Raw genomic sequence first — 21,069 nt, forward strand, 5'->3', positions numbered from 1 at the left:
TCCTGATCCAGCTCTGACATGCTGAGAAAGTCTGCTATTTGATTGCAGCTGGCCCCACTGGACAACCGGGAATGAGGATGTCATAAGCCTGTGTAAGGACTATTTGATTCAGAGTGCCCTTTAAGTGAACTGCCTTTAAGGAAGCCAAGTTCCTCTCTGCCCACAGGATAATCTTTTCTGCAGGTAACAAAAGCTCTGCTCCTCATCCCACCTTGATGATTCAAGTATGCAACCACTGTGCTGTTGTCTGATCTGGAGGTCACATGCTGATATTGTATCTGGTCCTGAGGCCCACTTCACTGCATCTAACTCCCTGACATTGGAATGAGCTAGACTACAACTCTTGTTCCAGGCACCCTGAACTGGAGAACTGTCCATATGAGCACCCCAATCCCAACTGCTGACATCTGTCGTAATGACCCTCTGGGTTGAGTAGTCCCCACAAGCGACCCTCTGTTAGAGGTCTCTGATTTGACCACCAACATAGACCAGTCTTTATGTAGCATGGAACACCCTTTTGTCCAGAGATACGGCCCTCCTGTTCTGAACCTGAAGAATCCAGCATAGCACTCCTTATGGAGTTGGTAAAAGCTTCCTGAAATGAAAAAACATTTGTTAGTAACAGATCCCTCTTAGAAGCAGGAAGATAGACTTTGTTTAATGGTGTTAATAAGAAACCATAAAAAATACAGAATCTGACGGGATCAGGGAAGAATCCATCCCATGGGTTCCAGCACCTTCACTGAGGTCTGAACCTTGGCAGCCACCGACATAGCGGACATAACGGTCAAAGCTCAGAAGAATAAATCATCAAGATAGGCAATGACCTGAATATTACTCAGTCTCAGGAAGGCAAACACCTCAGTCATAGTCTTAGTAAACAGCCAGGGAGCTGATAACAGGCCAAAGGGTAATATGCTGTAAACTGGTAGTGCCTTGCCTCCCCTTGTAGAACTGCAAAACTCAGATATGCCTGTGAATCCGGATGAATTGGCAGATGGAGGTACACATTATGAAGATCCAGTGAGGCCATGAAGGAATCCTTTTGGCGAAGACTCAGAACTGACTGAACATTGTCCATCTTGAACCTTCTTGTACTTGATAGACTTGTTGAGAAGTTTCAGGTTGAGAATGAGCCTGTAATTACCTTGTTGCTTTTGTACTAGAAAGATCGGGGAACAGAAGCCTCTTCCCTTTTGACTGAGGAACTTATCACTCTTTTTTACAACAGGTGCAGAGCAGAAGACATTATTGGCAGAGGTGGAGTCAAGAAGTATCTTGTTGGAGGAATTTCTGTGAATTCTAGTCTGTAGCCTTCCAACACAATCTTTAGTAAGCAATCATTTTGAAACCGGGATTGCCAATTCTCAAAGAAACGAGCCAGTCTTCCTCCCACCGGAATCCTGGCGTCATGGTTTCTTAAGTTGATGTGTGGGGGGTAAGGAGGAACAATGATTTTCCCTTCTGATCTTTCTGGGGCTACCATGGTCTTCTTCCCAACTTAAAAGTGAAGTCCTGACCACCTAGATGAACGAAAGGATTGATTGAACCTAAACACTTTTTTTATCTGAAAAATTCTTATCTGCCAACCTCTCCAAGGTCTCATTCAGCTTTGAACCAAACAGGGTTCCCTCACAAGGGACATCACATAACTTTACTTTCGAAGACACATCCTCATTCCATGTTCTATCCCATATGCCTCTTCGTGATGAGTTAGCCAAGGCGGCCGTTATTGCCGTCAGGCAAACAATCATCTGCAGCATCAAAAAGATAATTCACAGCATGAAATATGTTAGGAAAAGATACAAGAATAACTTCTCTGGGGGAACCACCCGCAATGTGCATATCCAATGTTGCAACCAGATCTTGAGGGACCTTGAAAAAGCTGTAGCAGCTATGCCTGGCTTAAAGATCAAAGTGGCTGCTTTCCATGTCCCAAGAAGATTATCAACTTTCTTATCTAGGAGATCCTTCAGAACCCCAAAGGGTCCTCAAACTGAAGAGCAGTTTTGTGAGATACTTTTGACAAGGAATGATCTAACTTAGGAATGGGACCACAGTGCTTCTGATCCTCAGGCTTAAAAGGATATAGTCTTCCCATAGATCTGGTCCAAAAAGCTCTCTTTGCGGGATTCTCCCATTCCTTAGCAATCATATCTTTCAGTGAACTGGTATAAAACTCATTTTACACTCTGTCAGACTTTGATACATCTTATCTAAGGTGGATAAATGCTTCTCCTCCTCCTCAATGCCCATAGTTGCATACATAACACTTAACACACAATCCATATATTTAGTAGAAAAAGCAAACTTTTGCATGTTAACAATCTATAGGCTTATCCTCCTCCTCTTCAGAGTCCGACATTTCTAGAGAAGAAAGTGCTCCCTCTGACAACTCAGCCTCGGACTCTAGTATGGCGTTTTTTCCTAGCAGGCTGCAGAACCTGTAAAGACTGAGCTGGTACAACTGCAGAGACCGGCACAGGAACTCTTGAAGGAGAAAGCATTAACTGAAGCAGAAAGTACTGGGTGCTAAAGTAGAAGCAGTAACATGAGTGTCTTTAAAAGGACTGTAAGGTTGATGTCATCTCTGACTTCATCCAGCCCATAAGATTTTTAAACACAGAAGGGGATTCCTCCACCACCTGCTGAATGCAGGATTGACAAATGGGTCCAATAGTAGCCATGGGCAACTTTGAAGCACAAAGCACACATTTCTTAGCATCACTTTTCTGCTCCGTCACAGATACAGGAAAAGACTTGGTGGAACCAGACGCAGGTGTACTAGAGAATCGACTGAGTCCGATTGCTCTTTTTGGTATCTTTCCACTTGCCAGATTTGTCAGTCTTATCCACTTTGGGCTGCAACTAGGGAAAATACCAAAATGACAATGCACACATAGAATAAGCAATGTAGCAACAAAATAACCTCCATAGATGAACATACCACTGCCCCTGCCTCCTAAAGACTGTCAATAGTCTCCATGCTGGATCACAATATAAGCCATCAGTACCATTGAGACAAAACCTCCAGCATGTGTAACAGCAAACACTTACCCCACTCACAAGATCAAGAACAACGGTTCCTCCTCCATACCCAGAGTGCTGGCAACCAGAACGCCTGCACCGAAAGGGTTAAATTGCCCTCCTCGTGGCTCACAATGCCAACCTGGCTTCCGGTCAGCAAACAAAGGGTGTGCCAGTCTCCACGTCAGTCACCCGACTGACCCATCACCGCACTTCTGCCCGTGCTCCCGGGCTGCGTGTCCCACTGACAATCAGCCATCTGGCTGAATGCGGACACACGCCGGCCGACTTCCGCCATGAGGAGTGCTCTGAGACTCCACACCACATCATCAGACCAGGCTAATCGATCAGGGTGCATAAACTCTGCCCCTTCTGTGTGCCAGCAAACAGGAGCCAACACAAGCCTCTAACAGCAAGGGGCAGGAGCCTTTTCACACGGATCAACTGGCCAAACTATTCCTGGGGAGGCTCCAGCTCTGGACCCCGCCATCTTGCGTCAGCCCACACGCCTCAAAAATCTCTCCGTCCCTGGACAGGAATAAAACTGAGGTATGTGTGTTAGATGCAGGTATATATAGCCTGCCTGTGTCTATGGATTAACCTCTTCCCCTCTTAGGCCTGGTGCACACCAAAAACCGCTAGCAGATCCGCAGAATGCTAGCAGATTTTGAAACGCTTTTTCTTCTTTTTCTGCAGCGTTTCAGCTAGCATTTTGCGGTTTTGTGAAGTGTTTTTAGTGTAGTAGATTTCATGTATTGTTACAGTAAAGCTGTTACTGAACAGCTACTCTAACAAAAAACGCCTGGCAAACCGCTCTGAAGTGCCGTTTTTCAGAGCGGTTTGCGTTTTTCCTATACTTAACATTGAGGCAGAAACGCATCCGCAATCCAAAATCTGCAGCAGCCCGGGAGTATGCGTTTCTGCAAAACGCCTCCCGCTCTGGTGTGCACCAGCCCATTGAAATACATTACCCTAGCGGAATCGCACCCGCAAGCGGATCGCAAACCGCAGCGGAAACGCTCTGGTGTGCACTAGGCCTTATAGTATGTGGAAGGGCAATCTCTCATCTGGGTTGCTGTCCTGGAGACGACCCTGGGAAAATAAGGCAATTGCTTAAATTGTTCACACACAAAAGACTACTTTGTCCTTAAAAAAACAAGATATAGATGATTTAGGCGTTAGAAGTAGTAATATAGTTATTTACGATGGAATGGAAGTAGCGCCAATATGTGAACATTGCTCTCGTCATGAAGTAGTTAAACTCTTAAACCTAACCTACAAAGCTCCAGGGATGCTCGGGTAGTACTTTTTAATACCCGCCCGGATCCAGGTACCTGGATATCCGGATCCAATTCAGATATCCGAATTTGACATTTTTATACCCGAACAGAATTCGGGTATCCGACCCTAGTATCTGTAGTATCTGATACCCGAATTGAAAAAACTGGAAATGGTCTTTTCAAGGCTCCTTATCCCGTTTTAGAAGCTAAAAACATACCGTCACCACCACCACCTTTCTCTCTCTCTCGGTTTGCAGTGATTTTTCTTGCAGACATTTGTATTATGTCAAACGCAAGCTCACATACCTTGGCTGGGAATTGAACCCAGGTCCACTGCATGGAGGGCAGCTATGCTCACCACTATACCAACAACCACACACACAGCAAAGGACAGCACTTTGAAGTCTAGAAGATTCCAGGGCAAGGGTGGGAAGGATGAAAAGCTAGGTGGCCATGCAACCATTCCTGCTAACCTAAAGCTTACTTATAGACCGTCATATGAGACGCATGCCGGGTGCGGGGCTGTGTGGTGAGTGATCATATAGACAGTCATACGAGACACATGCTGGGTGCAGGGCTGTGTGGGGAGTCAACACATTGGCTTAAGACTTTACCAAATCCAATGCTCCAATATGGGGAAGCTTCTCTGTTTGCTTTTAAAGTGTGGTGTCACAGTTCACTCATCTCTTCAACCACAAGAAAAGCCCAGGAGTAGTCTTAGCTACCGTAATATCTATGTTACAGCAGGGCCATTATAACAGTTTCTCTTACAGGGCTATGGAAACCGTTTTGCCCATGCGATAAAGCAAGGTGCAAAAATGAAATCATACCTAGCAGAGGATGGTTTTGATCCATCAACCTCTGGGTTATGGGCTCCACACACTCCTGCTGCACCACTCTGCAGTCTGCTTACATTTGTATACAATCTTCAAGTTTAAGAAGGGTACTTTAGTTCCCTTCACAAAACCATCCCTGGGTGGGCTTGAACCACTAACCTTTTGGTTAACAACTGAATGCACTAATCAATTGTGCCACAGAGACTAGTTGTTGCTGCTACATGATTTTATGGCGATGTATGTGTGTCTTTTGGAGGGAGGAAGTAAGTCTGCTCCAAGAAGTTTAATGCCACTTTTACCTACAACAAAGCATTTCCTTTGAGGCAGCAGAGTGGTGCAGCGGAAGTGTGCTGGGCCTATAACCCAGAGGTTGATGGATCAAACCATCCTCTGCTGGTATGATTTCATTTTTGCACCTTGCTTTATCGCATGGGCAAAACGGTTTCCATAGCCCTGTAAGAGAAATTGTCAGTAGTGTAACAATATGGGAAAGCTTCTCTGTTTGCTGTTTTTGTTTGTTTTTAAGTGTGGTGTCACAGTTCACTCATCTCTTCAACTACAAGAAAGGCCCAGGAGTAGTCTTAGCTACCATAATATCTATGTTACGGCAGGGCCTTTCTAACACTTTCTCTTACAGGGCTATGGAAACAGGTTTGCCCATGCGATAAAGCAAGGTGCAAAAATGAAATCATACCTAGCAGATGGTTTTGATGGGGGTGGTGGTCCTTTTTGCTATTGAACCTGTAATCCGGGTATCTGGGAGATATCCGCGGGTATCCGGGTCGGTGGTGAAACTATCTGCAGATAGCTATCCGGATATCTGCACAAATATCTGGAATCCGGATCCGACCCGGATAGTGGAAAAAGGTCGGATACCCGGGTTAATCTGGGTACCCGGGATCTGGATGAGCATCTCTGCAAAGCTCTCCACAATATCTCTCTCTGTCTCTCTCTCTCTCTCTCTCTCTCTCTCCATACATCTCCTCACTAGTTTTCAGATACCAACCCAACTGCAATCTCAAATCTGCACAGGAGCTTCTTTTGTCCTAGAATTACCTCCTTGCATTCACTTATATAAGACTTCTCACGTGTCTCACCCCTCCTCTGGAATGCCCTTCAACAGCACCTCCATCACTCTCCAACCTTTGAAATCTTTAAACGCTCCCTCAAAACTCACTTTTACCGACAAGCATATGCTCTAATTTATGCTACATAGACAATTGACATAAAAGTCTTTGGAAAAGGCAAGATCACAGACCAATTTTACCCCATTCCATGTAGTATGAGAGCCATATACTTTTATCTCAAGTGTGTATGTAGCATCAGGCCACTCCCCTTCAACCTCTCAAGTCTTACTCCTTACTAGATAACCTAAACAGGTACTATGCCTGTATGTATGTATACCACATACCTCCTCACCCCCTTGTCCCCCATCCCCCATTTCTTTAGATTGTAAGCCCGCAAGGGTAGGGCTCTCAGCTTTTTGTGTCTTGAATTGTGTTGTTCATTTCATAGCTTGCAGTCTGTTATACATTTTATTCATCATGCTATCATTGTATCATTATGTACCACTTGTATGGTTTTCCTACTTTGTACAGTGCCACAGACTTCGCCAGCGCTCCCTGGCGTGCGCACCAATGGCTGCGCCCCCCCCCCCTCCCCCCGTTTGTAATGTACATGTGCCGCTGGCAAAAAGCTCAGACACAGGAACAGGGGACAATAGGGTTTTATTAGGTAGGATAGCTTCCATAGAGCTAAATCAAACTGGGGTGCTTTTTCACCCACGATCAGCAAAGCACGGTAACAATGTATCCCCATTGGATTATTCTGACTGCAGTATTTGCCATTTGTATTAATCGCAAATTGTGCTGTATGCAACATTTTGGCCACAATTTGTTCCCCTGAACAAGCACCGTGAAACGCAAAAGATTTATAATGCAAAACTTGCAATTTGAATGTGAAACAGCCTTTACAACAGTTCATGGGCTAGGTAAACTTTGACCGTTACGAAAACTTCAATGGCTATCATTCATGAAAGCAGTGCGGTAAAAAGAAAATCTGTGCGGGAAAATACCGCATTCGGTAGTTTACACATGTGTGCTCATTCATAAAAATGTTTACATGTGCGATACAAGTTCGGTATTTTCCCTGAACTAGGCAGGCGGTAGGCTGGCGGTATGTTTGTGTAACATGAGAAGCTGCAGCCCCAGCATCCCTTTACATGTGCATTTTTTAAAAAACGGCCTCTCCTTGCCTGAATCTGCCGTAATCTGTCTATTAGTCTTTCTAAACAATCTATTTAATTGCCCCAACTTAGGCCACATACAGACATCAGACCATAGTCTTTGGAAAATGAAAGATCACAGACCAATCTTACCACCCTTCCTGTAGTATAAGAGCCATACTCTACACAGTCTTTTCTATGGAGCTGAACTCCACATCAGGAAAAAATCTTTGCAAGATGCTGCACACACAGATTCTGTACAGACACAAAAGATCAGTATCTGCAAAAGATCTGTCCCTGCCAAAAATCCATTCCTGCAAATTGCAATGATAGTCTATGAGATCTGCAGATCATCATACACACATGATTTAACTGACATTCATCTGCAGATCAGATCCACCAGGATGGATTTTCAGATCTGCAGATCTGCAGATGAATGTCAGTTAAATCATGTGTGTATGATGATCTGCAGATCTCAGACTATCATTGCAATTTGCAGGAATGGATTTTTGGCAGGGACAGATCTTTTGCAGATACTGATCTTTTGTGTCTGTACAGAATCTGTGTGTGCAGCATCTTGCAAAGATTTTTTCCTTATGTGGAGTTCAGCTCCATAGAAAAGACTGTGTAGGGTATGGCTCTTATACTACAGGAAGGGTGGTAAGATTGGTCTGTGATCTTTCATTTTCCAAAGACTATGGTCTGATGTCTGTATGTGGCCTTAGAGGAAGTTCAAAAAAATGTTACACATGCAGGCTTTCTTAAGTGAAATATATCTGAAAACAGGTACCCAAGGGGTTAAAAAAAAGACAGCCTTGGTATTCTGGAATTTCTTTTTTTGCTCAGCTCTGCTCTCACTGCAGCTGCTGCTGGGAGGTCTGTCTAATTAGATTAGCTGTTCTCCTCATGCTTATGCTACTTCAAAGGGAGAGGTAATCCTGCTGACACCTCTTGCTCTAATCTTTATGAATTGATTTATGGTGACATTTGTTAGCATGATCACTGCACAAGGCAGTAATTTATCCCTCTGCTCCAGAATGTCAGCTTTTCATGCGGAAACAGCAAAGTGTTTATTCATAAAGGCTAAGTGCTCGGTAAATTCAGCTGTTTTAAGCATTTCCGCATGCGGGAATGCTTTATGAATGATAGCCAATATCTCTATAAAAAAAACAAAAAAAAAAAACCTTTAACCACTTTGCGTCCCTGGGGTTTTCCCCCTAAAAAACCAGAACAATTTTCTACATTTCACACTCCTCCCATTCGTTTGCCAATAACTTTATAACTACTTATCATACATAAATGATCTATACCTTGTTTTTTCCGCCACCAAATTAGGCTTTCTTTGGGTGGTACTTTTTGCTAGGAATTATATTATTTTCTATGCATTTTAAAGGGAACAAGGGGTAATAAAATGAAAAAAGTCATTATTTCCCAGTTTTCAGCCATTATAGTTTGAAAATAAAAGTTGCTGCTGTAAGTTAAACCCACACATTTTACTTTTCTATTTGCCCTGGTTATTTTACCATTTAAATTTTAATCCTAGTACAATGTATGATGACAATAAATTATTTGGAAATAAAATGCATTTCTTCATTTTGTGTCTGACTTTTATTTAGTTATTTTTTTTCCTCCCTTATAATCTGATCCTCCCCCCAGTTAGCCAGATGTGCACCTACATATGCCTCCCTCCCCCATAGTTGGTCAGATGTGCCTCTGGATATCCCCCCCCCCAGCCAGGCCTTAGTACCCCCCCCCCCCCCCCCCAGCTAGCCAGATGCATATCCTTGGCTATTCACACCCCTCTCCCCCCCCAAAGCTGGCTGGATGTGTCTATTCCCTCCCCCCCTCCATAGCTAGGTGTGTGTGCGCCCCTTTAAACCCCCCCCCCCCCCCGGTAATCTCATGTGTGTTGCTCCCCTTCAACCCCCCTCCCTCCCCCTCCATGCTGCGATCGGGCAGCATGGGGATTTACAAAGATGATTTCCCACCTAATCTTCTTCCTGCGCGGCGATCGGCTCCCCTCCATTCAGTACTGGTGACAGCCTCTATGTGCAGAATGGATCGGGTCCCGGCTTGATGACGTCATTAAGCCGGGACCCGATCTATTCTGCACATAGAGGGAGTTAGAGGGAGGGGGTTGATGAGCCCAGGTGCGTGCTAGCACGCACGCTGTGCTCATTTAAAGGGGAAAACTTATATTCACGTCATGTGGCTTTCAGAAGCCACTTGCAATGACGTGAATATACTGTAGTTAGGATATAAATTGGTTAAAAGGAAAAACTATTTTTGCAGACCAAATGCAGTTGTGGGGGGGTTCTGGGTGATTTCATCATCTGGAAAAATATAATTGCTACCAAAACAAAAGCACAAATTAACATGAATGTAGCACTGACCAAACACAATGGAATTTTTATTTGTACTTATTGAGCGAGTGATCAAGTCAAAGTTTCTGGTCTTGTAACTCTTTGGATTGATGTGTAGTTAGGCTGGAAGGTTGACCTCAACAACTGTGTAGCTACCTTCCAGTGAAAACCTAGTATATATGCAGTTGTCCCATATTATGGAAAAAAAATGCCCTTCAGTAATCCAAGCTTGACCTCACTTGAACAAATTACTGTATTTCCTGCTGTTAGCTCCAGGGAGACATCTCCTGATCACTAATGACATAATTTTTACCCAGAGATAATCAGTTTGGAAAATATGCAATAATAGACAGTCAGGAAAAAGTAAATACATTTTCACATTGCATATTACATACTATATCAAACTTAAAAAAGGAAGCATGTAAAATCTGTAAAACAACGTTTTTTAACTACTTGCCGACTGCTCCACGCCAATTGGCGTGAGCAGTGCGGCAGCCCCAGGACCACTCCACGCCCCTTGGCGTGAACTGTCCTCTATGGGGCTAGCAGGAGATCGCGCGCACATCTCCTGCTCGGGGGGGGGGGGGGGGCGGAGCTCCGCCCCGCCTTCAGTCTCCGCTCGGGAGACTATTAGACGGCGGTTGCGCCGTCTAACTGCTTTGTACAGTGCTGCAATCAGCAGCAGCGCTGTACTGGGACATCCGTGTCACACGGCTGTCCCCCTGGAGGACAAGAGAGCGATCGGCTCTCATAGACAGAAGCCTATGACAGCCGATCGCGTGATTGGCCGGCAGGGGAGAGGGAGGGAAAGTAAAAAAAAAAGAAAGTAAAAATTTAAAAATAAAATGCATAAATGTTTATAAAAATAAAACCAAACAATGTGGGGGCGATCAGACCCAACCAACAGAGAGCTCTGTTGGTGGGGAGAAAAGGAGGGGGGAATCGCTTGGGAGCTGAGTTGTGCGGGCCTGCAGCTTTGCCTTAAAGCTGCAGTGGCCCAATGAAGTAAAAATTGGCCTGGTCACTAGGGGGGTTAACACCGCAGTCCTCAAGTGGTTAAATAATGGATGCACTTAATGACCCTGAACAAACAAAACGGCCTTATCAGCTAAAATTTGCCAGAAACTATAGGCGTACTGGGTCAAAGTGAAAAATCATTAAATTGGAGAAGGCTCTTGCATTACTCTTCCTCAATGAAATGTGAGGAACCTAAAACTTTCTATTTTGCATGCTCATACCTCTCGTCTCTTAGCTTCATTTTTGCGGTACTTGGTGAAAATATGGCATAGGATGTTACCACAACAGCAGGCTACATGAATTAGAGGTCCTTCCTTTCCAAGGCTAAGACCAGATGATACAGCCAGCACCAGTGTCATAGTTTTGATAAGCAGCGTCCACTTGCCCAGGTATCCACGGATTATAAAACCACTTAAGATGGTTTTAATCTTGAAAGAAGAATATTAGACATGTCATGAAATCAAACTAAAAAAATAAATAAAAGATAGGTTAGAGACAAGAATTGATGTGCGATTCTACTTTCTTAATCTAACCATGTAATCCAAATGGGCTCTGCTGTATTACTTTTAACTATTTGGCTTTAATCAGTCTTAATATTTTAAAGAGAGTCTGAAGCGAGAATAAATCTCGCTTCAGACCTCATAGTCAGCAGGGGCACGTGTGTCTGTCAGCGCGTATCTCCGCCTCTCCCCCGCCCCTCTCAGTCTTCCTTCACTGAGAGGGGCGGGGGAGAGGCGGCGATGCGCCGCTGATAGCCGCGCTGTGAGGTAGGGCTGCAGCCATTAGCCCTGCCTCAACAGCAGCAAAATCTACGACCAAGTTGGTCGTAGATTTTGCGGGGGGGGGGTTTGGGGGGTCAGGGACCCTCGTTTAGCCGGCGAGATATCGGCGTTTTAGCAGGGGCACACATGCTCCTGCTGACTATGAGACAAGAAGCGAGAATAAATCTCGCTTCAGTGTCTCTTTAATATTTTCCTTAACCACGTCTAAAAAAATATGTAGTTGAAATCTATGTCCTGCTGGTAGCTATGCGGCTCTGAAAGGACGTATATTCTAACAATTCATTGACATGCACTGACGCCGCCCTTCTGTTTGCGCTACTGTTCTCTCGCTGTATCTGCTCGCTCTGCTGTCTCGGGGACAGCAGAGCTTCCTCATCTCAGTCAGGAGTTAATTTCATCGGCTCCTGACCCAGTGATTATGGTTAGCCAATCACAGTAATCACAGGGCACAAATGGGAACCGGTTCTGGTCCTTGAGGGGTGGCCACACCTGTGGCTTCTTCAATACACCCATAAGCTCTGTAGAGTGGATGCCCACCAAGCAGAGGGGCAACAGAGTTTATGGGAGAAAGAAAAAGCCCAGGTATGGCAATCTCTTTTTTGGTCAGTATAGTAGGTGGGAGTAGGGCAAGTGATTTTTCATGGAGAGCTATGGGCTGGTGCCTCCCTCCAGCTCTTCTCTAACTACCTCATATGGATGATAAAGGGATTGGGGTGAGGTTTGGACAGCAATCATGAACCAGATCTATCAGCAAGCTACATGGTTATCTCAAATGGGAAAGTAAACGACAGCACCCAGTCAGAAACCGGTACTTTAAAATTATTTAGTACAAAGCGTAGACTTGAAATCTACAAAAGTTAACTTCATATGCATTAAAGGAATACTTAAGTCTAGAAAAAAAAAATGACATTTACTCACCTGGGGCATCCCTCAGCCCCCCGAAGCTGGATGGTGCCCTCGCAGCCCCGCTCAGATCGTCCTGTCCCCGCCGGCGGCTACTTCCGGTTCGGCGACAGCCGCCGACAGGCTGGGAACGCGGCTGATTTTCCGCGTTCCCAGCCGCTGCCATCGCTCTCTATGCCGGCGGAAGTAGCCGCCGGCGGGGACAGGACGATCGGAGCGGGGCTGCGAGGGCACCATCCAGCTTCGGGGGGCTGAGGGATGCCCCAGGTGAGTAAATGTAATTTTTTTTTCTAGACTTAAGTATTCCTTTAAAAATGGAAGGTTGAACTGGGGATTTAAAGCAAACCTAGAACGAACAAAAGTAAAAAAAAAAAAAAAATACTTGCCTCAGTAGTTGGACACTTCTGGATGTTCCAAGGGCTTCCTAGATCCTCCTCAATCTCACTGCTGCTGCCACTCGGGACACTTTTTTGCAGATGTGCTCACAGCCATGAAGCTACACAGTAGAACAAAGCCACTTGTGCATGGAGGAATAAGTTGTGCACTCGTGACTTCCTGCTACTATGCAAACGCAATATGGCCGTATTCGTACATGGACGGGAGCACTACCACAAGAGCATATCCAACAAGTTCTTGACAAACATGTTCTGAGGGCCCTGCATGGGATCTGTGGCAACCTGGAGGACACGGGAAGCCTAGATTATCCAAAAGTTTACCTCTACTGAGGCAAGTATTTTTTATGTTTGAATCCACTTCCATAATGAAGTACCTGACCACAAGATAGACAACGAAGGAGGATAGGTTGGGTAAGGAGGATAAAGGCAGAGTGAGAGAAAGAATAAAAGTTGAGAGGGAGATAATAGAGGGAGAAAAAAGGAAAGGGACTGTAAGAGCAGGAAATACACATGCAAACCTAATAAATTGCTTAATTTGTACTCAGTAAAGGACATGTTGACCCAGATATTTTTAAATCTTACAATATGCAGTCACAGATATTAAAAGACACTCAGGCCCATATGCAATTGCCTTTTTCTCCTGAGTTTTCTCCTAGGTGATATTTTTAAACTTGTCAATAAAATGCCTTTTAAAGCCACCAGGAAGCAAGAAAATATTCAAAATAATGTCAGTACTTTTTGACTTACAGTATTTTTCTGTACTTTTTCAATTGGAAAATGCTGGGAAGTTATTTTAAATAGAAGATGAAAAATTATCTCCGAGGAGAAAACTCAAGAGAAAAGTGAATTGCTTATGAGCCCCAGTCTGTCACATTCCAAAAATAATCTTTTACCTCAGGGATACCAGAGCCACATGCATATGGTGCAAAGTTGCGGACCAACAAGACGGCAAGGAGAGAGAAAAGAAGTGCCCATAGAATGTACATTACGTAATTCAAGATGTAGGGAAACCCCCCCTGCAAGAACAGCAAAATTAGAATTAGATAAAAAGGTTAGCACAGTAATACTAATCCATATAGTTTAAAAACAACATTTTGCAGTATCTTATGTTTATAGTAGCTTATGTTTTTCCCCATTTTTAGTATACAATATTCTTTTCAAACCACTGTAATAAGAAGTATTCCTTTAAAGCACGAGGGTCAGCCATACTATACTATTACAGGAAAAAAAACAAGTAGATAAACTTGAAAGAGGAGGCACCTGGAGGATGGCAGCCTCGGCAGCTTGCTCTGTATTTTTATGTTTGTTTTATGTATTTTTATTTTACACTTATAATGTCCTTGACTTGTAATATACACACTGTCTGCCCTTGTATTGTTTTTGTTTGTGTTTGTTAAGCAACTGCCAAGACAAATTCCTTGTAGGTGCATACTTACTTGGCGAAATAAAATTGATTCTGATTAATACTTGTTCTACTTACATATGTATTGTACTTCCCACATTTTGATTTCAGTGAATTTTATTTAGTAAATAAAGCAAATAAAGAGAAAACCATTAAGTAATAAGAATTTGATTTTATGGCAGTCAATCCATCTAAGACTTTAGGGTCAGTTCTGAAGTAAAACTAAAAACACTTGCTATGGTGTCAGATGAAGAGAGGAAGTTCTTCTGTATGGGTTTAACCACTTCCCGACCGCCTAACGCACAGAGGCGGCCGGGAAGTGGAGCCCTGAAGGACCGGCTCACCCACAGAGGCGGCGGTCCTTCTAAGGGCATGGGCGGAGCGATCGCGTCATCCGTGACGCGATCCTCCGCCGGCGCCCGTCACCGCTCGCCCGCCACAACATCCCGCCGGCTATACGGAAGCGCCGGCGGGATGTTAACCCCGCGATCGCCGCATACAAAGTGTATAATACACTTTGTAATGTTTACAAAGTGTATTATACAGGCTGCCTCCTGCCCTGGTGGTCCCAGTGTCCGAGGGACCACCAGGGCAGGCTGCAGCCACCCTAGTCTGCACCCAAGCACACTGATTTCTCCCTCCCCTGCCCCAGATCGCCCACAGCACCCATCAGACCCCCCCTGCCCACCCCCCAGACCCCTGTTTGCACCCAATCACCCCCCTAATCACCCATCAATCACTCCCTGTCACTATCTGTCAACGCTATTTTTTTTTTTTATCCCCCCCCCTGCTCCCTGCCCCCTCCTGATCACCCCCCACCCCTCAGATTCTCCCCAGACCACACCCCCCCTGTTTACTGTATGCATCTATCCCCCTGATCACCTGTCAATCACCCGTCAATCACCCATCAATCACCCCCTGTCACTGCCACCCATCAATCAGCCCCTGTCACTGCCACCCATCAATCACCCCCTGTCACTGCCACCCATCAATCAGCCCCTAACCTGCCCCTTGCGGGCAATCTGATCACCCCCCCACACCAATAGATCGCCCACAGATCCGACATCAGATCACCTCCCAAATCCATTGTTTACATCTATTCTCTCCTCTAAACACCCACTAATTACCCATCAATCACCCATCAATCACCCCCTATCACCACCTGTCACTTTTACCTATCAGATCAGACCCTAATCTGCCCCTTGCGGGCACCCAATCACCCGCCCACACGCTCAGATTGCCCTCTGACCCCCCCTTATCAATTCACCAGTGCATTAATTACATCTGTTCTTCCCTGTAATAACCCACTGATCACCTGTCAATCACCTGCCAATCACCTATCACCCATCAATCACCCCCTGTCTCTGCCACCCAACAATCACCCCCTGTCACTGCCACTCATCAATCACCCGCTGTCACTGCCACCCATCAATCAGCCCCTAACCTGACCCTTGCGGGCAAACTGATCACCCACCCACACCAATAGATCGCCCGCAGATCCGACATCAGATCACCACCCAAGCGCAGTGTTTCCATCTATTCTCTACCCTAAACACCCACTAATTACCCATCAATCACCCCCTGTCACTGCTACCTATCAGATTAGACCCCTATCTGCCCCTAGGGCACTCAATCACCCGCCCACACCCTCAGAATGCCCTCAGACCCCAGCCCTGATCACCTCGCCAGTGCATTGCTTGCATCTATTCCCCCCTCTAATCACACCTTGAGACACCCATCAATCACCTCCTGTCACCCCCTAGCACACCTACCCATCAGATCAGGCCCCAATTTGCCCTGTGTGGGCTCCTGATCACTCGGCCAAACCCTCAGATCCCCCTCAGACCCCCTTCCGATCACCTCCCCAGTGCATTGATTGCATCTATTTTCCCCTCTAACCACCCCCTGAGACACCCATCAATCACCTCCTGTCACCCCCCTAGCACTCCTATCCATCAGATCAGGCCCAATACAACCTGTCATCTAAAAGGCCACCCTGCTTATGACCAGTTCCACAAAATTCGTCCCCTCATAGACCACCTGTCATCAAAATGTGCAGATGCTTATACCCCTGAACAGTCATTTTGAGACATTTGGTTTCCAGACTACTCACGGTTTTGGGCCTGTAAAATGCCAGGGCGGTATAGGAACCCCACAAGTGACCCCATTTTAGAAAAAAAGACACCCCAAGGTATTCTGTTAGGTGTATGACGAGTTCATAGAAGATTTTATTTTTTGTCAAAAGTTAGCGGAAATTAATTTTTATTTTATTTTTTTCACAAAGTGTCATTTTCCACTAACTTGTGACAAAAAATAAAATCTTCTATGAACTCGCCATACACCTAACGGAATACCTTGGGGTGTCTTCTTTCTAAAATGGGGTCACTTGTGGGGTTCCTATGCTGCCCTGGCATTTTAGGGGCCCTAAACCGCGAGGAGTAGTCTAGAAAACAAATGCTTCAAAATGATCTGTGAATAGGACGTTGGGCCCCTTAGCGCACCTAGGCTGCAAAAAAGTGTCACACATGTGGTACCGCCGTACTCAGGAAAAGTAGTATAATGTGTTTTGGGGTGTATTTTTACACATACCCATGCTGGGTGGGAGAAATTTCTATGTAAATGGACAATTGTGTGTAAAAAAAAATCAAACAATTGTCATTTACAGAGATATTTCTCCCACTTAGCATGGGTATGTGTAAAAATACACCCCAAAACGCATTATACTACTTCTCCTGAGTACGGCGGTCCCACATGTGTGGCACTTTTTTACACCCTAAGTACGCTAAGGGGCCCAAAGTCCAATGAGTACCTTTAGGATTTCACAGGTCATTTTGCGACATTTGGTTTCAAGACTACTCCTCACGGTTTAGGGCCCCTAAAATGCCAGGGCAGTATAGGAACCCCACAAATGACCCCATTCTAGAAAGAAGACACCCAAAGGTATTCCGTACGGAGTATGGTGAGTTCATAGAAGATTTTATTTTTTGTCACAAGTTAGCGGAAAATGACACTTTGTGAAAAAAAACTATTAAAATCAATTTCCGCTAACTTGTGACAAAAAAATAAAAACTTCTATGAACTCACCATACTCCTAACGGAATACCTTGGGGTGTCTTCTTTCTAAAATGGGGTCATTAGTGGGGTTCCTATACTGCCCTGGCATTTTAGGGGCCCTAAACCGTGAGGAGTAGTCTTGAAACGAAATTTCTCAAAATGACCTGTGAAATCCTAAAGGTACTCATTGGACTTTGGGCCCTTTAGCGCAGTTAGGGTGCAAAAAAGTGCCACACATGTGGTATCGCCGTACTCAGGAGAAGTAGTATAATGTGTTTTGTGGTGTATTTTTACACATACCCATGCTGAGTGGGAGAAAGATCTCTGTAAATGGACAATTGTGTGTAAAAAAAATTAACAAATTGTCATTTACAGAGATATTTCTCCCACCCAGCATGGGTATGTGTAAAATACACCCCAAAACACATTATACTACTTCTCCTGAGTACGGCAATACCACATGTGTGGCACTTTTTTGCAGCCTAACTGCGCCAAGGGGTCCAAAGTCCAATGAGCACCTTTAGGCTTTACAGGGGTGCTTACAATTTAGCACCCCCCAAAATGTCAGGACAGTAAACACACCCCACAAATGACCCCATTTTGGAAAGTAGACCCTTCAAGGTATTCAGAGAGGGGCATGGTGAGTCCGTGGCAGATTTCATTTTTTTTTTTATCGCAAGTTAGAAGAAATGGAAACTTTTTTCTTTTTTTTTTCTCACAAAGTGTCATTTTCTGCTTACTTGTGACAAAAAATAATATCTTCTATGAACTCACTATGCCTCTCAGTGAATACTTTGGGATGTCTTCTTTCCAAAATGGGGTCATTTGGGGGGTATTTATACTATCCTGGAATTCTAGCCCCTCATGAAACATGACAGGGGGTCAGAAAAGTCAGAGATGCTTGAAAATGGGAAAATTCACTTTTTGCACCATAGTTTGTAAACGCTATAACTTTTACCCAAACCAATAAATATACACTGAATGGGTTTTTTTTTTTATCAAAAACATGTTTGTCCACATTTTTCGCGCTGCATATATACAGAAATTTTACTTTATTTGAAAAATGTCAGCACAGAAAGTTAAAAAAATCATTTTTTTGCCAAAATTCATGTGTTTTGATGAATATAATAAAAAGTAAAAATCGCAGGAGCAATCAAATAGCACCAAAAGAAAGCTTTATTAGTGACAAGAAAAGGAGCCAAAATTCATTTAGGTGGTAGGTTGTATGAGCGAGCAATAAACCGTGAAAGCTGCAGTGGTCTGAATGGAAAAAAAGTGGCCGGTCCTTAAGGGGTAGAAAGCCCTAGGTCCTCAAGTGGTTAAGGAGCACTACTTAAAGCCGACCCAAGTATAAGCCGGCCTCCCAAATTTTACACAAAAATATAGGAAAAAGTAATTGACTCGAGTATAAGCCGAGGGTGAAAAATGCATCGGCTTTATGGTCCAGAACAAAAGCATTATTTGGAAGAAGACAATTGACTGAGGCATGACTGAGGCATTGCTGAGCTCCACTCTGCAGTTTCCACTTCTATCACCTCTAAGGCCAGAAACCCACTGGGAGCGCTTTGTAAGCGTGAGTGATTTGAAAAAGCTCTTGGTAATGCAATGCTATGGGGGATTTTTATAAAATCACATCACTCAAGTGGGATCACACCCATAGCATTGCATTAGCTAGAGCTTTTCAAATCACAAAGCGCTCAGAAAAGCTCTCCTAGTGGGTTTCTAGCCTTATAGGTATATCACAAGGTCAATGGAAATGTCTGGCATTTAATACCTTTGCAACAAAAGTTTTGCAACGTTCAGATAGCAGCAATTTGCAAGTACATGTTTTACATTCGTTTATTGCCCAAAGCAAAGGCACTTGTATTGACAGACTAACACGCTTCTAAAATACATCTGCAGCTCAAAACTGTTGTCCTGAACTCTACTATAAAAGTTAATTAAAAGAAAGCATGTGTAGTACTACAGACAGTACCCGCCAAAGCTGAATTTGTTGCACAAGCCCGAGTGTCCCCCCAGCATATGCACAGTGGTATATATACAGGATCTTCTCAAAAAATTAGCATATTGTGATAAAGTTCATTATTTTCTGTAATGTACTGATAAACATTAGACTTTCATATATTTTAGATTCATTACACACAACTGAAGTAGTTCAAGCCTTTTATTGTTTTTCTTATTGATGATTTTGGCATACAGCTCATGAAAACCCAAATTTCCTATCTCAAAAAATTAGCATATTTCATCCGACCAATAAAAGAAAAGTGTTTTTAAAAACAAAAAAAGTCAACCTTCAAATAATTGTCCAGTTATGCACTCAATACTTGGTTGGGAATCCTTTTGCAGAAATGACTGCTTCAATGTGGCGTGGCATGGAGGCAATCAGCCTGTGGCACTGCTCAGGTGTTATGGAGGCCCAGGATGCTTCGATAGCGGCCTTAAGCTCATCCAGAGTGTTGGGTCTTGCGTCTCTGAACTTTCTCTTCACAATATCCCACAGATTCTCCATGGGGTGCAGGTCAGGAGAGTTGGCAGGCCAATTGAGCACAGTAATACCATGGTCAGTAAACCATTTACCAGTGGTTTTGGCACTGTGAGCAGGTGCCAGGTCGTGCTGAAAAATTAAATCATCTCCATAAAGCTTTTCAGCAGATGGAAGTATGAACCCACTTTTGAACCAGAAACAGCGGCAGAAGTGCCTGACCTGGGCTACAGAGAAGCAGCACTGGACTGTTGCTCAGTGGTCCTAAGTACTTTTTTTTCGGATGAAAGCAACTTTTACATGTCATTCGGAAATCAAGGTGCCAGAGTCTGGAGGAAGACTGGGGAGAGGGAAATGCCAAAATGCCTGAAGTCCAGTGTCAAGTACCCACAGTCAGTGATGGTCTGGTGTGCCATGTCAGCTGCTGGTGTTGGTCCACTGTTTTATCAAGGGCAGGGTCAATGCAGCTAGCTATCAGAAGAATTTGGAGCACTTCATGCTTCCATCTGCTGAAAAGCTTTATGGAGATGAAGATTTCATTTTTCAGCACGACCTGGCACCTGCTCACAGTGCCAAAACCACTGGTAAATTGTTTACTGACCATGGTATTGCTGTGCTCAATTGGCCTGCCAACTCTCCTGACCCCATAGAGAATCTGTGGGATATTGTGAAGAGAAAGTTGAGAGACGCAAGACCCAACACGCTGGATGAGCTTAAAGAGAATCTGTATTGTTAAAATCACACAAAAGTAAACATACCAGTGTGTTAGGGGACATCTCCTATTACCCTCTGTCACAATTTCGCCGCTCCCCGCCGCATTAAAAGTGGTTAAAAACAGTTTTAAAAAGTTTGTTTATAAACAAACAAAATGGCCACCAAAACAGGAAGTAGGTTGATGTACAGTATGTCCACACATAGAAAATACATTCATACACAAGCAGGCTGTATACAGCCTTCCTTTTGAATCTCAAGAGATCGTGTGTTTCTTTCCCCCTGCATCTCTCATGCACTGAAGTTTCAGGCTGCTCTTTTCTTCCTGCAAACAGCTTTGCCCTTGTCTGTAATTCCTCACTATGTGAAAGCCCAGCCAGCTCAGAGGACGATTTATCCAGCTTGTAAAAGATAAGAGAGAAGCTGCTCTAATCTAAATAACACACAGGCAGTGTGCATAGAGGGGCCTGGAAGGGGGAGTTCATAGCAGAACCACAACACTGAAGAACTTGGCAGCCTTCCAGACACAGACTGACAAGTCTGACAAGAGAGAGATAAGTTGATTTATTACAGAGACTGTGATAGTACAAAGT

General features: G+C 44.3%; 1 protein-coding gene across 6 annotated transcripts in view; it reads right to left on the bottom strand.

Moving 5' to 3' along the window:
- Positions 1 to 21,069, bottom strand: part of LOC137527199 (H(+)/Cl(-) exchange transporter 5-like) — a 397,265-nt gene that overhangs the window by 148,934 nt on the left and 227,262 nt on the right. For all 6 annotated transcript variants that reach the window (XM_068247697.1, XM_068247696.1, XM_068247695.1 and 3 more), the window contains 2 exons: positions 13,721 to 13,843; positions 10,969 to 11,175 (listed from right to left, as the gene is read on the bottom strand). In XM_068247697.1, coding sequence (XP_068103798.1) covers positions 10,969 to 11,175; positions 13,721 to 13,843 — 330 coding nt within the window. The remainder of the gene's footprint in view (positions 1 to 10,968; positions 11,176 to 13,720; positions 13,844 to 21,069) is intronic.

This window comes from Hyperolius riggenbachi, chromosome 8, assembly GCF_040937935.1.
Source record: "Hyperolius riggenbachi isolate aHypRig1 chromosome 8, aHypRig1.pri, whole genome shotgun sequence".
Classification (NCBI taxonomy): Eukaryota; Metazoa; Chordata; class Amphibia; order Anura; family Hyperoliidae; genus Hyperolius; species Hyperolius riggenbachi.